Source organism: Schistocerca americana, chromosome 11, assembly GCF_021461395.2.
Source record: "Schistocerca americana isolate TAMUIC-IGC-003095 chromosome 11, iqSchAmer2.1, whole genome shotgun sequence".
Lineage (NCBI taxonomy): Eukaryota > Metazoa > Arthropoda > Insecta > Orthoptera > Acrididae > Schistocerca > Schistocerca americana.
In genome coordinates this window covers 191,300,293-191,317,816 of record NC_060129.1, presented here as the reverse complement: position 1 = coordinate 191,317,816, position 17,524 = coordinate 191,300,293, and the positions used below count along the sequence as shown (strand labels likewise).

General features: G+C 40.3%; 1 protein-coding gene across 8 annotated transcripts in view; it reads right to left on the bottom strand.

Annotated features, from left to right (window-relative positions):
- Window positions 1-17,524, bottom strand: part of LOC124553804 (zinc finger protein 83-like) — a 123,100-nt gene that overhangs the window by 32,595 nt on the left and 72,981 nt on the right. For 6 of the 8 annotated variants that reach the window (XM_047127784.1, XM_047127783.1, XM_047127786.1 and 3 more), the window contains one exon: window positions 543-2,176. The exons of 1 other annotated variant lie outside the window; for it this stretch is intronic. In XM_047127784.1, coding sequence (XP_046983740.1) covers window positions 1,145-2,176 — 1,032 coding nt within the window. In that variant the 3' untranslated portion in view covers window positions 543-1,144. Of the gene's footprint in view, window positions 1-542; window positions 2,177-17,524 lie in introns of those variants that run through there. One more of the 8 variants, XM_047127789.1, reaches the window with a different exon arrangement.

Here is a 17,524-nt window from a genome sequence, read left to right as displayed (position 1 = left end):
AGATGGGACAGAACAGAAAAGGATAGGACAGGACACTAGACGGGATGTTGTGAGACACACTTTGTCTGGATCCTCTATGTAGACCTGTCCAGCTTGGGAGGCCCTGCCGGTAGTTACACCACCACCAGCATTCACAAAACAATAACTTGTAAACTACTTGAATTAGCTTCCTGCAAAACCACTGTAGACATTCTCATTTACACTACTTTTCGGATTTTATTGTCAATGGACACAGTCCCATTTAAAAATTTGTAACTGTTGCAAATAACTGTACTTTCATAAACGTCTCAAAATCTGTGTATAAGCTGCAAATACGCATGCAATTCAGTTCTGTGTAATCCGCATACTGATAGCACCTTCCATTTCCAAAATATTTGCAGTTCAAGTGTTAGGTCATCCACAAATTAAATAACGTAAGCATATCTACTGGTCCTAGGAACAATTATATATAAAAATAAAGAAAAAAAGGCCAAATTTGATGAAGTACAGAAAACCATGGAGTTTATACCAGAAATGGTATTTATGTACTTTACATATTACAAGAAACATTGGGCATGGCAAAAGTCAGTCCTGGAACTGAATTTTAACATTATATGGTACTTTTTAACTAACTACACATTCCAGTACAACTCTCCCACTGCACACATGCTTTTCTATCCTTTTAGACAAATAAAAGGACTCAAATATTAATCTTAAGCACGCTTGCCAGAATCTCCGAACAGCTGCACATCAATGCTATAAACAAGTTATTGAACAAAACTACAGCAACAGAGATTATCTTTTTTATATCCACTTTCGTCTGCTTACACATACAAAACATATGTGTCACAAAAAAATATGGATATTTATTGTGACAAAGGAGGACAGATTCACACACACAAATAAAACTCCCATGGCAAATCTCACAATAATGTTCAAACAATTAACTAAGTGCAAACTTTGTGTGCACACAACTAGTATGAGCATCTTTCATTATTTTATCTGAAGCTACATGTCTCTTAATTTATGAATGCAACTAGCATATGAATTTTGAGACAAAGAAATCCTTGCAAAAGATTTCCTTGATATGAGAATGTGCTACTAAATGGACATTAAGTACACCAATTCCAGTAAATAAATTATGAAGCACATTACACTGCCCTGATTATGCCCCAGAATGTACTAATAAATGGTACTTGACATCACGAAGGGTAGCAAAAGATTCGCCACAAACATCACATTTATGTGGCTTCATGCCAGGATGCAGTGCTTCCTCATGGTATTTGAGATAATCAGCTCTAGCAAACATTTTGCCACAAACATTACATTTATGTGACTTCACTTTAGAATGCAAAAGGATATGGCTTTTGAGATTATCAATTCTAGTAAACAATTTTTCACAAACATGACATTTGTGTGATTTCACCCCAAGATGCATTACTGCATGGGCATTGAGATTATGAACACGAGCAAACAATTTGCCACAAGTATCACATTTGTATGATTTCACTCCAGAATGCACTAAAGAATGATTCTTGAGATTATGAACTCTAGCAAACAGTTTGCCACAAACATCACATTTGTATGACTTTACTTTAGAATGCACTAATTTGTGATTTTTAAGATGATCACATCTTGCAAACATTTTGCCACAAACATCACATTTGTATGACTTTATTCCAGAATGCACTACAGCATGGGCTTGGAGACGAGAAGCATAAGCAAAGGATTTGCAACATTTGCCACATTTATGTGGCTTTGTGTGTACCGTGCATGTAGAAACTAATTTAGAGTTGTTTCGACAAAGGGAGTAGTTATCGGGTTCACTATAACAACTCTGTGATATATGATCAATGTTTGTAAACTGCCCACATGAACACATACCACTACATTTATGTAACCTCCTTGTGTCAGCAAGTGGGTGAGCAATTAGAGTCCTATCTTCCTCTTTTTTCATCATGTGCTTATTCAGACAATTATCACTGTGAAACACTTCACCACAACATCTACAAACATGTGATGGCACATCCACAGCATCAATATGAATGAACACATGCATTATGAGGCTGTATTTTGATGAAAATCTTTGTAGGCATGTACTACAGGTGAAGTCACCACAGTTATTCCCCATCATGCTCATATTACTTGCACTGCAGAAGGAAGAAGCACGTAGTTTCCATTGGACATTTGAGATGACCTGAAACATCACGATAATCAATCGAATCAAAATTTCATTTAATAACTGCTAGATAAATTGATGAAGATGTAGTTACACACGAACATAAAGGACAAAGCTGAAAATATTTATGCTGACTACTTAGGTGCAAGTTTTGTTGAAGGGTAGTAAATCATTTGGAAATTCACCGCTAAAAGTTTTCACTCAGTAACTGAAGCAGAGAAGATCTGTATGAGTGTTTAAAGAACTCCTTTTATGAAACATATTTATGATACTAATGTTTGTGGATAAATTACACCATTCCTGCATTAATTACTAATTCCAGTCTGAAAGAAATCTCCAAGAACATGGAATCAGTTGGATTTAGCTTTTGAAAGAGAAGAAGTTGTCAGAAATTAATGCTGCGCACATAACTCAAAATTATCAACAACTAAACTACTAGAATTTATTTGTTCTTACTTGTGCTAATATGAAAATAATGAGAGAAACAAATGCTCTAGTCTAAAGAAAAGGTACTGTTTCTACACATATTTATACACTGTCTATGTACTATCAAATGTAATAAAATCAATAATATTACTATAAAACATTATTGAAATAGTGTTCAACTATTTGATAAAATTCAGTTTTATATATGCCACCAAAATAATGCTATAAAACTTAATACCACTGCATGTAGCTTCGATATTTAATCATCCAGCAGATCTGAATATAATAAGAGTACACTTTTTTTCAAATTAAAGGACATAAATAATTTTACAATGTTAATATATCATTATTTATTTATTTAACCTGGCAAGATTAGGGCCATGAGGCCCTCTCTTACATCTAACCAGGCATTCTACTTATTTTACATTCATATGTTTTAGTAGGCATGTTAAACTACATCTAGTACAAAAAGTGAAATAAACAATTAGAAAGGTACACCTGGAAAAATACATACATATAGAGTTTATATTCGTAGATCATAAGTACTGTTATAATTAGACATTATTGAAGAGACAGATTTTATATAGGAGTGCTGGCAGCAGGGAGTATGAGGGAGACTCATGGTGAAGGGAGGAGAAGAATAGAGAGACATGATGAAACATAATTAAGGAAATATAAAGGAAAAGAAGATTGCGTGACTAATAGAGATAGATGAAGAGGAAGGCCTCTCAGGAGCAAGATAGGATATGCTAGCTTTGCTATTTGACAGATGAGAGGATTGGCCTTGTACATTAATTTTGTGGAGAACTTTATGAGGATGATAGTAGGAAATGCTTCAACTTCTTCTTGAAAGCAGCAGGAGATTGGATTTTGCGCAAGGTAAGGGGCAATTTGTTCCAGAGGTGGACAGCGGCAACTGAGAAGGAGTTTGCAAAAGTTTTTGTTTTGTGAGTGGGCACAGTTAGGATACCAAATAAGAGTGACCTCGTGTTTCGATTATGATGGCATGACAGGTTTTTAATCTCTGAAGCAAGGTACTGGGGTGCTTGCGCGACAAGGAGTTGGTGAAGTAGACATAGAGTGTGGTAGTCACGCAATTTGTCCGGCCGCAGCCACCCTAGCTCGGAGTATGAAGCACTAACATGATCATATCGGCGAATGTTGCAGGTGTAACGCACACAGGCATTCATGGTTAGCTCTAGCCGTCTTTTGTTTTCACTACTCATGCCTTGTTGAATCACGTCACAATAGTGGAGGTTCGGTAGAACGAGTGCTTGCACGAGCTGGCGTTTCAAGTGCTGTGGAAACATGTTCCGAAACTTTTTGAGAGCATAGAGACAAGCAGACGTCTTTCGGCACACTGTGACTGTATTCTCCGCCCAGTTGAGATGCTCATCCAAAGTTACACCCGAGTTCTTCACTGTTTTCTGATATGGTATTGGAGTACCGTCGAGCAGAATAGGAGGTAGCCGTTCGCGGAGATCTGAACTTATTAATTTCTGACTTGCGTCTTTTTTGTATTTAGTTTAAGCCCCAGGTTTTTCGCCCATGTCACTACTGAAGACAGATCATCATTCATCTGAGCGATTGCAGTGTTTACATCTTCAGGTCTGACACTTGGGTAGAGCTGGAGGTCGTCGGCATAGAAATGATATTTACAGGACAGAACCGACGAAATATCGTTGACATATAAAGAAAACAAAAGTGGTCCTAAGACTCATCCTTGTGGCACGCCCGAGGAAACATGTTTCCAGGAAGATTTTTCATTTACGCAGACAACACATTGCTGTCTGTCTTTTAAGTAGCTTTCAAACCATCTCATTGCACTATCAGAGAAATTAAGCTGTTGCATTTTTCCGAGCAATATGTCAAAGTTAACAGTGTCAAAAGCTTTGCTGAAGTCCAGTAGCGTCAATGTTGTTGACTTTCGATTGTCGATGGCATATTTCAGGTCATCAGTTACTTTAATTAGAGCAGTGTTAGTGCTGTGATGTTTACGGAAACCGGATTGAAATTTGTCATATAGGCTGAATTCATGCAAGTGTTCAGTGATTTGGTCATGAACAATATATTCAAGTGCTTTGGAAACAGCAGGCAGTATGCTAATTGGTCGGTAATCACTAGGCAGTTGCGGGTTTTCGATCTTAGGGATGGGTCAAATTATGCTTCTTTTCCATGCAGTGGGGTATATTCCGTTCACGAGGGAAAAATTAAATATGTCAGTTAAGACAGGTACTAAGATATCGGCAACATTCTTGATCATGGTTATACCGATACTGTCGTTGCCTATTGCATTAGAAGAGATTCTCATTATTGCTTTTCTTGCCGTATTTGTTGCTACATGTTTTAGATGGAAGGTATCGTTGTTAGTTATCCTGTTTGGGGATTCTTGTGGATGGTAATTATCAGCCGTGCGGGTATTCAGAGGTGCAGAGAAGAATTCATTTAATTCGTTAGCTGACACATGAAAAGTAGTTTCCGATTTTGCCTTTCTGACCCCCAAGCTACGGAGATTCTTCCATAGAGTCGTGGGCGTCAGATCGCTGCATACAAGGGAGCGAGTGTGCCTGATTTTAGCATTGCGAATGCATTGTTTCACTCTGTTCCATAGCTTTCTATATTCTTCGAAACGCTCGGGTTTCGGATCTGCCTTGAAACGCCTGTGGGCAGCATCCCTATTAGTCATCATTTGACGTAATTCAGCTGTCAGCCATGAAGCAGGAGATTTTCTTACACGGATTGTGCGCACAGGTGCATGTTTGTCATAGAGGGCAGTGAGTTTATCACCAAGTTCATTAATTTTGCCGTCGATGGAAGGTTCTCTGGTTATTTGATGCCATGAGATTTCTGAGCAATTGGTTGTTAGAGTGTCAAGGTCAATACGTTTCATGTTCCTACAAGTTACGTAACGCGATTTGATCCTTGGGGGCTGCACAGAGTAGGCCAGGAATATTACATCATGTGCTGAGAGGCCAGGGGCCGATGTTTGACCAACATCTTTTACTTTGTCAGTCTGTTTCGTTGCGATTAGATCTATAAGAGTATGACTGTGCGCCATATGGTGTGTAGGTTGTAATGGAAGAATGTTCATGCTATTGCAACTAAACAGTCTTCTTAGGTTTATTGCGGAGGGAGTGTCTCTTAGCAGGTCTATGTTCAAGTCACCCATTACGATGACATGTTCGTATTGACACTGAAGTGAATGTAATTCCGACTGGAAGGAACTCATTGAGCTTATTTTTGGCGGCTTGTACACGGCGCCAGTCAAGAATATCCGACTTTGTATATTTATTTCAATGAACATGAATTCAGCCTCTTTTTCTTCAGCAGGATTTGACGTACATAAGACTTTCGCATTGAGATCTGTTCGTATATACGCACCGACCCCGCCACCTCGCTTTTTTGATCTGTCTGCCCTAAGAAATGTGTACCCTGGGAGGTGAATTATGACAATATTATAAAAGGATAGATTCCTACTCACTATATAGAGGAGACACTGAGTTGCAACAGGCACAGCAGAAAGATTGCTATACATTTGAGCTTTCAGTCAAAAGGCCTTCTTGGTGTAAAGTACAGAACCCACATATTCACACAAGCACAACTCACACACTCATGACCACTGCCTTCAGCTACTGAGGCCAGCACACAGCAACTGTGCCTGACGTGTAAAGAAAGCTGCGGGTGGTGGGGGTAAAGAGGAAGCTGGGGTGAGAAGGGGTTGAGCAAAGATGCAGTGCTGGTTTTGGAAGCATGCTGCCACATGACAGGGACAGGGCGAGGCTGCTAGCTGCAGTCAGGTCTTTTCGTTTAGTGGGGGAGGAGGGGGGTGGCAGAGGAGCCAAAATAGAGAAGATAACTAGGGCAGATGGAAAAGACTAGTGGGTGTATTGGCAGAATAGAAGGCTGTGTAGTGCTTGAGTGGGGGCAGGGAAGGGAATACATTGGTGGAGGACATGGACTAGCACAGGTTCAGGCCTGGGGGTCTACCTGGGAATGTAGGATGTATTGCGCAGGTGGGAATTTTCCCTGCAGTTCGGAAAAGTTGGTGTTGATGGGAAGAACACAGATCGTGCAGGCTGTGAAACAGTCATTAAAGTGAAGCACGTTATGTTGGGCAGCATGTTTAGCAACTGTGGGGTGCAGCTGTCTCTTGGCCACTGTTTGACGGTTAGTCTTTCTTGCTGACAGACAGCTTGTTGGTGGTCATCTCCTTGTAGAAAGAAGCACAGTGGTTTTAGCTTTGTTTGCAGATCACATGATTGGTTTCACAGATAGCCCTGCCTGTGATGGGATAGGTGCTGCCTATAACTGGACTGGAGTAGGTGGTGGTGGGAGGATGTATTGGACAGGTCTTGTATGTAGGTCTATTGCAGGGATAGGGGCTATGAAGTAAGGGGTTGGGATCAAGGATGGTGTAGAGATGGGAAAGAATAATGTGTAAGTTCAGAGGGCAGCAAAATATCACTGTCGGAAGGATGGGAAGGATAGTGGGTAGAATATTTCTCATTTTAGGGCATGATGATGGTAGTAACAATACTGATGGAGAATGTGATTCAGTTGCTCCTGTTCTGAGTGGTACTGAGTCATGAGGGGAATGCTCCTTCGTGGCCAGACGGTGGGAATGTGGAAGGTCATATGTGACTGCAGAGAAAAGGCACAAGAGATCTGCTCCTGTACAAGCTTGGGCGGGTCATTTAGGTTCATGAAGGCCCCAGTCAGATCCTTGGTATATTTTGAGATGGACTCCTTGTCACTTGAGATGCGATGGCCATGGGTGGTTAGGCTCTATGGATGGGGTGGGTGTTAGCTGTTGAAGTGGGGGTTGGTGGTTGCTAGTTTTGACAAACTGATGTAGCCGTCTTTGAGGTGGAGGTCAACGTCAGGGAAGGTGGCTTGTTGGGTTGAGGATGACCTACTAGGTGAAGTCTGATACCAACAATTTCCTCCACCAATTCTCCACAGACCCTGTTCTGTTACCACGCACCCAGTTCATCAATGTTATTAGCATCTCCCTCTATACTAACATCCCTAATGTCTACAGCTTTGCTGCTACTGAACACTACCTTTCCCAATGTCCAAATGACTCCAAACCTGCAACCTCCTTCCTGGTCACAATAACCAATTATATTCTCACCCACAATTACTCCAACTTTGAAGGCATCACCTACAAACAAATCCATGGTAAGGCAATGGACACTTGTATGGCACCATCCAATGCCAAACTATTCCTGGACCATCTAGAAGATTCCTTCATAATCACATAGAACCCCAATGGCCCTCCCTGGTTCAAATTCATTGATGACATATTTGTGATCTGGACCAAGGGTGAGCACACATTATCCACATTCATCCAGAACCTCCCCCATTTGCTTCAACTGCTCCAACAAGCCACCATCCTCAATGTTGACTTCCACCTTGATGGTTACATCAGTACCTCTGTCCATATCAGACCTAACGACCACCCGCAATACATCCACTTCAACAGCTGCCACTCACTCCATATCAGGAAGTGCCTTCCATACAGAATAGCCACCTTTAGCATCTTTAGTGATGAGCAGTCCATCTCAAAATATACCAAGGACCTCTCTGAGGCCTTCACAGGTTGAAATTACCTTCCCAAGCTTGTACAGAAATAAATCTCCTGTGCCTTATCTCTCCAGTCACCCAGCATTCCCACTGTCTGGCCACAAAGGATTTTTCCCATTGTGACTCAGTAACACCTCAGGACTGGAGCAACTGAATCACATTCTCTGCCAGGGTTTCAACTACCTCTCATTGTGCCCTAAAATGAGGACTATCCTACCCACTATCCCTTCCATCCCTCTCACACAGTGTATTTCACTGCCCTCCCCCCCCCCCCCCCCCCCCCCCCGAATTTACACAATATCCCTGCCTGCCAATGCTCCACCCCTGCTCCCAACCCCCTGCTTCATGGCTCATATCCCCAAAAATGCCTAAATGCAAGACCTGTTCCACACATCCTCCCACCACCATCACCTACTCCAGTTTGGCCACATTCATCATCTACCCCATCAAATGTATGGCTACCTGTGAAACCAGTCATGCGATCTACAAGCTAAGCTGCCAGCCACGAAGCTGTGTTCTATGTGGGAATGAAAACTGACACGCTGTCTGTCCGCACAAATGGCCGCCGCTAAACTTTCGCTGAGAGACAGCTGGACAAGCCAGTTGCTGAGCATGGCACCCAACACAACATTCTTCATTTTAACGGCTGCTTCACAGCCTGTGCCATCTGGATACATCCTACCAACACCAGCTTCTCGGAACTGTGCAGGTGAGAACTCTTCATGCAATATATCCTACATTCCCATAAACCTCCTGGTCTTAAGCTTCATTAGTCATTGTCCTTCAACTATCAATCCCTTTTCCTGTTTCAACTCCAGCACTAACAGCCCTCTGTTCCACTAATGCATTGACAGTCTTTTTAATTCTCTTCTTTTCTGCTCCTCCCCACCCCCCCCCCCCCCCCCCCCACCATCCATATAATGTCCTGACTGTAGCTAGCAACCCTACCCTCCCCCCACATTGTCTCTGCATGCTTCTGCAAGCAGCACTGCAACTTTGCCCACCCCTACTCTGCTATTCTTTCCTATCTCCCTCTCCCTACCACAGCCTCCTCCTTACCCCCACCATCCAACAAATTGCTTCTCCCATTACGCACAGTTACTGCATTCAGTCTGGCCTCAGTGGCCAGAGACAGTGGTCATGTGTGTAAGAGTTGTGCATCTGTGAATGTGTGTTTTATGTCTTAGAAGGCCTTTTAGGTGAAAGGTCAAATGCACAGTAGTCTTTCTGTTGTGCCTGTCTGCAACTCAGTGTCCCCTCTATATTGTGAGTTGTTGTGTAATATTGTCATTGTGCCATCTTGGATTTTCCTTTGCTTAATACAGGTAAACAGTTTAAAATTTGAAACAATATATACCTAGCATCCCTTATTGAAAAGTAGGTGTAATATACAGTTAGTGGTATGGAGTGAAGCTGGTCCTTTAAAAAACAAAGATAATATACATCAGAACCGTGGTTCTATATATCAAAATTGGCTACTTTACACACTCAGTCACAAATTACCTAATTTATGGTAGGAAATTATCAAATGTGGAAATGTAACTGAAATGGCACTCAATGTTTCAATTACATAGAACTTTGTACATGTATCACAGGGTATATCACACTTTAAATGTTTGTAAGAAGTAGGTTTGAAATTCATGTGTGCAAGATTGGCCTATTTCTGTGTCTGTATTACACACACACACAAAACTAACATATAACGTATCATAATACAAACTGAACTGTTGTAACATTACAATTTAAGATTTTAATCAAATTGAACACAGTAAAAACAGTTCATGGTAGAATCGAAAAAATTTTCAGGCTGTAAAATCTTGTAGCCACCAGACTTCTTACAAAAAAAGATACTCATAAGCCCAAGCACACAGTTATTAAGTTATCCAACACACACTTGTACTTCATGCGGTAAGTATTATAGTGCACCATGTAAAAGACACAGAATTTAACATGGTCACTGATACAATAAACGTATAATGTTAGCATTATCATACTGACTTTCAGAGGATAATACATACGCAGATAAAGTCAATATTATTTATACAATGATACATTAACTGTTACATAAATTTGCATTGCAGAATATAACTGCCAAGTACGATTACATGGTCACATTATAACGCATTACACCCAGAACACAAACTTTTAATTGACTTTCCAGGCACTGTTTCAGGAAAATCAATTCATGTAATACACTAGGTACATAAAGCACTGCTAGGCATTGAAACTGTAGTACAATGCAAGAAATTTCAAACTTGAATGAAGCATAATTTATGCTTGGGCATGCACATCATTAGCATTTCAGTGCAAATGCACAAGGTATGGAGGAAAAATTATGCAGCACATGTCTCTCTTCTCACTCAGATATCAGAGACATTATGCCTCATGTAAGAAGAATAAATGTCTACTAGCATGTGTCATGATTTGATAGTGCCAGGGTTGTGGCCTGTTGCAGCTGTAACTTCTTGTTCTGTGATACTGATGATTAGAGACTGGATTATATGCATTTCCATGTTGCATATGCATTTGCATATTTGGTTCCTTTTCAACAGTTCTTGCATATTTTAACTAAAAACTAGTGATGCATATTTTCATTCTATGTTTACAGTATTATAGAAATTTAGATGGGAAGTCTTTAGCTCGATTTAGTTTTGATGTCTCACAGATTGACCGCGACCTAGAACTATGTGCTATCACTAACCCATAGGCCACTGCATAGTCAAATCATTGCAGAAGATGAACAAGAACAGGCAGACAGTCAATACTCCTGCGCCCACACCCCAGTTAATCCCCTCCATTGTCATACTGTATCCATCAGCAAAAATTAAACTACGCACACTTTTCGTCGCATGACCACTGCTTCACTTTAGCTTTCTATTTACTTGTACATAGCTGAATGCGTTTATGATGTGTAGTGTGTTGTTCGCCATGCCACCCAGAAAAAGAAATGTCATTTCGTGGATAGCTGGGCATCCTGGACCATTTACATATGATGGAATTGTTTTACATTGTCAAGTTTGCAAGAAAAACGTTTCATGCACAAAAAAAGTTTCAGATACACCAGCATGTCAAGACAAGTCTTCATATGGCAGGAATGCAGAAAAAAGGATCATGACAACAACATCTCACAGTAGCAAGTTGCAGTAGCAGTGATTTGGCTAAAGATAACCAAAAAAGTCTGTTACCATGGATCTATGAGAAGAATTCATTGCAAGCAACATTCCTCTTCACAAACTTACAAACCCAACCCTCAAAGGCTTTCTGCACAAATATTGCTTAAATCAAAATATACCACATGAATCAACACTGTCTAAAAATTACATACCTATAATTTACAAAAATGTTCTGGAAGAAATATACAATCAAGTGAAGGACGGCATTCTCTGGATTTCAGTTGACAAAACTACAGACACTTGTGGCCTTTACATTGCAAATTTAATTGTTGGTGCTTTAAAAGAAGAGCCTTCTTCTTCCTATTTAGTGGCCTGCAAAGAATTTGAAAAAGTAAATCATTCTACGATCGCCAGGTTTGTGAATGAGAGTATTAGAAAAATATTTCCAGAACCTTCTGCAGATGAAAGGGTGTCTGTGTTCATTTAAAATACTGCTCCCTGCATGATCAAAGCAAGAAAAGGCCTCTGAGTATTTTATGCCAATTTGATTCATGTGACTTGCTTTGCTTATGGAGTACATCGCCTTGCTGAAAAAGTATGTTCAATGTCTCTGAATGTAAATAAACCTCTCCCTCTGAAATCAGTAAAATAGTAAACTCACTGAAAAGTAAAAGCTCTTACGGAATTGATGGCATTTCCAGCAAGGTACTTAAAGCTTGTTCCCCACAGATAAGTAGGATTCGCAGCCACATATGTAATGGCTCTTTGGAGCAGGGTGTTTTCCCTGATAGACTGAAATATGCCACTGTAAAACCATTGCATAAAAAGGGGGATACGTCGGATGTCAACAACTACCGCCCAATCTCTCTTCTGACAGCTCTATCAAAACTTTTGAGAAAGTAATGTATTAAAGAGTAGCCTCCCATATTTGTAAAAATAAAGTACTAACAAAATGTCAGTTTGGTTTTCAGAAAGGCTTTTCAACAGAAAATGCTATATATGATTTCACTGATCAAATATTAAATGCTCTGAATAATCGGACATCACCTATTGGTATTTTTTGTGATCTCTCAATGGCCTTTGATTGTGTAAATCATGGAATTCTTTTAGATAAGCTAAATCACTATGGTTTGAGGGGGGCAGTGCACAAATGGTTTAATTCATACTTAACTGGAAGAATGCAGAAAGTTGAAATAAGTGGTACATGTAATGTTAAAACAACAGCTGATTCCTCAAACTGGGGGGCTATCAAGTACAGGGTACCACAGGGTTCGGTCTTAGGTCCTTTACTGTTCTTGATATACATTAATGACTTACCATTCCACATTGATGAAGATGCAAAGTTAGTTCTTTTTGCTGATGATACAAGTATAGTAATAACATCCAAAAACCAAGAACTAAGTGATGTAATTGTAAATGATGTTTTTCACAAAATTATTAAGTGGTTCTCAGCAAACGGACTCTCTTTAAATTTTGATAAAACACAGTATATACAGTTCCGTACAGTAAATGGCACAACTCCAGTAATAAATATAGACTTTGAACAGGAGTCTGTAGCTAAGGTAGAATTTCCAAAATTTTTAGGTGTGTCCATTGATGAGAGGTTAAACTGGAAGCAACACACTGATGGTCTGCTGAAACGTCTGAGTTCAGCTACGTATGCTATTAGGGTTATTGCAAATTTTGGTGATGAGAATCTCAGTAAATTAGATTACTATGCCTACTTTCATCCACTGCTTTCGTATGGCATCATATTCTGGGGTAATTCATCGTTGAGTAGAAAAGTACTCATTGCTCAAAAATGTGTAATCAAAATAACTGCTGGAGCTCATCCAAGATCATCCTGCAGACATCTATTTAAGGATCTAGGGATCCTCACAGTATATATATTCACTTATGAAATTTGTTGTTAATAATCCAACCCAGTTCAAAAGTAATAGCTATAACACCAGGAGAAAGGATGATCTTCACTATGCAGTGTTAAATCTGACTTTGGCACAGAAAGAGATAAATTATGCTGCCACAAAAGTCTTTGGTCACCTACCAAACAGCATCAAAAGCCTGACAGATAGCCAACTAACATTTAAAAATAAATTAAAAGAATTTCTAGAGGACAACACCTTCTACTCATTGGCTGAATTTTTAGATATAAAGTAAGGGGGGGGGGGGGGGGTTTAAACATTAGTGTCATGCAATATTTTGTGTAATGTAATATCTTGTACAGACATCTTTTATTAACCAGGACACGTTCCACATCATTACGAAGTGTCGTATTCATGATGTATGGAACAAGTATTAATTTAATTTAATCTAATCTAATCTAATCTGATCTGATCCACAACGAAAGTGTTTCTAAAGGTTCCTGCACGCATCAAGACCTAGTAAGAAAAATTACCACACTTGCCTTTATCTCCCAAACCAGTAGTAACTCGTTGGGGTATGTGGGCTGAAGCTGTGTTGTTTTGCAATGAACATTTCGAGGCCATTGGAGGGGTAGCAAACGACTTCAATCTAGTAGGCACTGCTCATGCAAGGTTGTTTACATCTTTGGGCAGGTCTAGTGACATCTCTAAACAGTTGAAGGGACTGTGTCTGTAATACAATATCTTCATGAGTTCTGGGAAGCAGGGTGCTGCAAAACTTCTTTGATGTCTGTATTATGAAATAAGTGAGGTATGGTTCTGGGTTCTCCAACTATAGGTATAGCTAACTTATTTATGGTAGGTTCTGATGAACCAGCTTAACATTCTGCCCCTATCCACACAACTTGGTTTTCTAGGTACGTGGACAACAAAGTTTTAATCATGGGATGTATAACCTCCATACATCTGAACATCAAATTTACTATGGAAGTAGAAACAGGAGACAAGCTGCCTTTTTGGACGTTTTTTGAAGTAAATTGAATGGACAACTGAGTCATACTGTGTACAGAAATCTGACACACACAAATTGTTATGTACACGAGTCGAGTTCCTACCATCCACTTCAAAAGCATTCTGTCCAGAACACTTCATTACACAGAGAACACAATTTCAGACTACTGTAAGGCTATAAATGGAGTGGCAAGGGAATAAATACATACAAGCCAAACTAGTACCAAGTCAAATAATATACCAATCATCTGAATGCATTAATTCTTCATACGCAGCAGTTGGTTCAGAACACAATTTATTACAATGGAAACTGCTCTTCTGCACATCAGAAATACAAACACTTAGGCTCTGGCTATTCATATACCTCCAAATTATTTCACTACATCTTGCCACTCCAGGGAACAACCACCTTTCGGTGCACTAGCTTCTATTCAACTCCATTACTCAAAGTTTACACTAGTGCAAAGATATAACAGCAATGCAAAACTCCTGAATGGTTGGTGCTCTACACCTTCTAGATATTTGATTATGAAAATCTTCTAAACACCATGAGCTGCACTTAAAATGTTTATTAGCCAAACCGGTTTCCAGGTGTACAACCCATCATCATCAGTGGCATCTGATACAGAGGAACAAACAACTATGTACATCAATTTCTCCAACATGGCAACTGTATATATAACAGCAGATACATAAGTCTGCTTACATTACGGATCTTTATATCAATGACATGCACGTAAGTTATAAATTCTTTGTGGTGTTCACTTTGATGTGCATCAAGAAAGCAAATAACTATGTGGATACCTAGAACCCAATTACAACCATGTCTATGTTAATATGATACGATATGAATTCAGTCCTAGCTCAGAGTATAAAGGTTGCTGTGTATGTTACTGCTGTCGTATCATAGGAAGGGACAATTTGTCGACACATCTGACATAACCGTCACATAGTGTAAACATGGAACTGACAGGTCAGAGAGTCTATACTATGCCTTTTGTTATTTCTAAGGTCATATTTATATACATCTGTGACTTGTATTCATATATGTAAAACACCATGTCTGCAAGGGTAGAATATACAGAAGGTATAATATGGAAAAATAATCCAACATATCATATCAAATTAGACAATTTTACATGTAGGATATGGAGAGATCCCAAACCAAAATTATTCACTTCAAACGTTGTTGAAATTTTGTATATACATCTTTTTCCATATCTCTGTTCATTAAATGTGATATATAAACCCGTATCAAAACACACCTGGACAACATGGCTCTCTTATGGAAGATGACCACAGTATTCTAAGTGGAAATACACTATGTGATCAAAAGTATCCGGATACCGCCAAAAACATACATTTTTCATATCAGGTGCATTGTGCTGCCACCTACTGCCAGGTACTCCTTATCGGCAACCTCAGTAGTCATTAGAGATCATGAGAGAGCAGAATGGGGCACTACGTGGAACTCAAATACTACGAATGTGGTCATGTGATTGTGTGTCACTTGTGTCATATGTCTGTACGCGTGATTTCCACATTCCTAAAAATCCCTAGGTCAACTGTTTCCGATGTGATAGTGAAGGGGAAATGTGAAGGAACACATACAGCACAAGCATACAGGCCGACCTCGTCTGTTGACTGACAGAGACCACCGACAGTTGAGGAGGGTCATAATGTGTAATAGGCAGACATCTATCCAGACCATCACACAGGAATTCCATACTGCATCAGGATCCACTGCAAGTACTATGACAGGCAGGAGGTGAGAAAACGGATTTCATGGTTGAGTGGTTGCTCATAAGCCACACATCATGCCGGTAAATGCCAAACAATGCCTCACTTAGTATAAGGAGCATAAGCACTGGACGATTGAACAGCGGAAAAACGTTGTGTGGAGTGACGAATCGCGGTACACAATGTGGCGATCCATGGCAGAGTGCGGGTATGGCGAATGCCCAGTGAATATCATCTGCCAGCATGTGTAGTGCCAATAGTAAAATTCAGAGGCAGTAGTGTTATAGTGTAATCATGTTTATCATGGATGGGGCTTGCACCCCTTGTTATTTTGCGTGGCACTATCACAGCACAGTCCTACATTGATGTTTTGAGCACCTTCTTGCTTCCCACTGTTGAAGTGCGATTCGGGGATGGCAACTGCATCTTTCAACACAATCGAGCACCTGTTCACAATGCACTTCCTGTGGCGGAGTGGTTACATGACAATAACATCCCTGTAATGGATTGGCCTGCACAGAGCCCTGACCTGAATCTTATCCTATAGAACACCTTTGGAATGTTTTGGAACGCCGACTTCATGCCAGGCCTCACCGACTGACATTGATACCTCTCCTCAGTGCGGCATTCCGTGAAGAATGGGCTGCCATTCCCCAAGAAACCTTCCAGCACCTGATGGAACTTTTGCCTGTGAGAGTGGAAGCTGTCATCAAGGCTAAGTTTGGGCCAATACCATAGTGAATTCCAGCATTACTGATGTAGGGTGCCATGAATTTGTAAGTCATTTTCAGCCAGGTGTCCGGATATTTTTTATCAGATAGTGTATCTACTATCAAAGCTTGCATGAAGGAGAATTTGCAAAGCTGCTACAAAGATTTTAGCATCCACAGGGTTATTTTCTCCAACATATACAAACTCTAGGAATTGATCAATGACAGGATATGGAATAAAGTGGTCTAACGAACTTATATGCAGAAATGAATGGTTTCCATGCTAGAGACCATTTATTCAGTCACACTTTGTTACAGAGACTGTGGTCTAAGATGCGCTATACCATGCAGCCAGTCATCTGCTAGATAGTAGGCAGAACCCCCATGGTATGGTGACAGTGAATCTTCAGCATCGGTGTAGCTGGAATGTATGGGCCGGGATAACTGGCAGCCATATTTTGGGACCAGTCTCCCTTCCACATCACCTAACAGGTCACAACTATCAGCGTTTCTTGTGGGTGATTTTGCCTCCTCTGCTGGAAGAACTGCCGTTGACAATTCGAAGGGTTATGTCGCTGCTACATGATGTTGTTCCAGCCCACTTCACTGTTAACATTCAGATTCATGTCAAAGGTGGTTTTTTTTTTTTTGTGGTTTTAGGGCGCACAACTTCAATGGTCATTAGCGCCCAGACTACGTGAGGAATGCACCGCGAGTCAAGTTTAAAACAGCAACGAAACGGAAAACACGATAAAAGACAGACTGACAGGCAGAGGATTAAAAAAGGAAAACAGCAGAATCAAATGTCCTTTGAAAGGGTCGTCAAATTGATAAAATGAAGAACGCGAGCAGCTGCTCGTGGGTCATCCGCTAAAATGTCTTCTACAGTACATGGCAGGCCAAGATCAAGACGCAGGG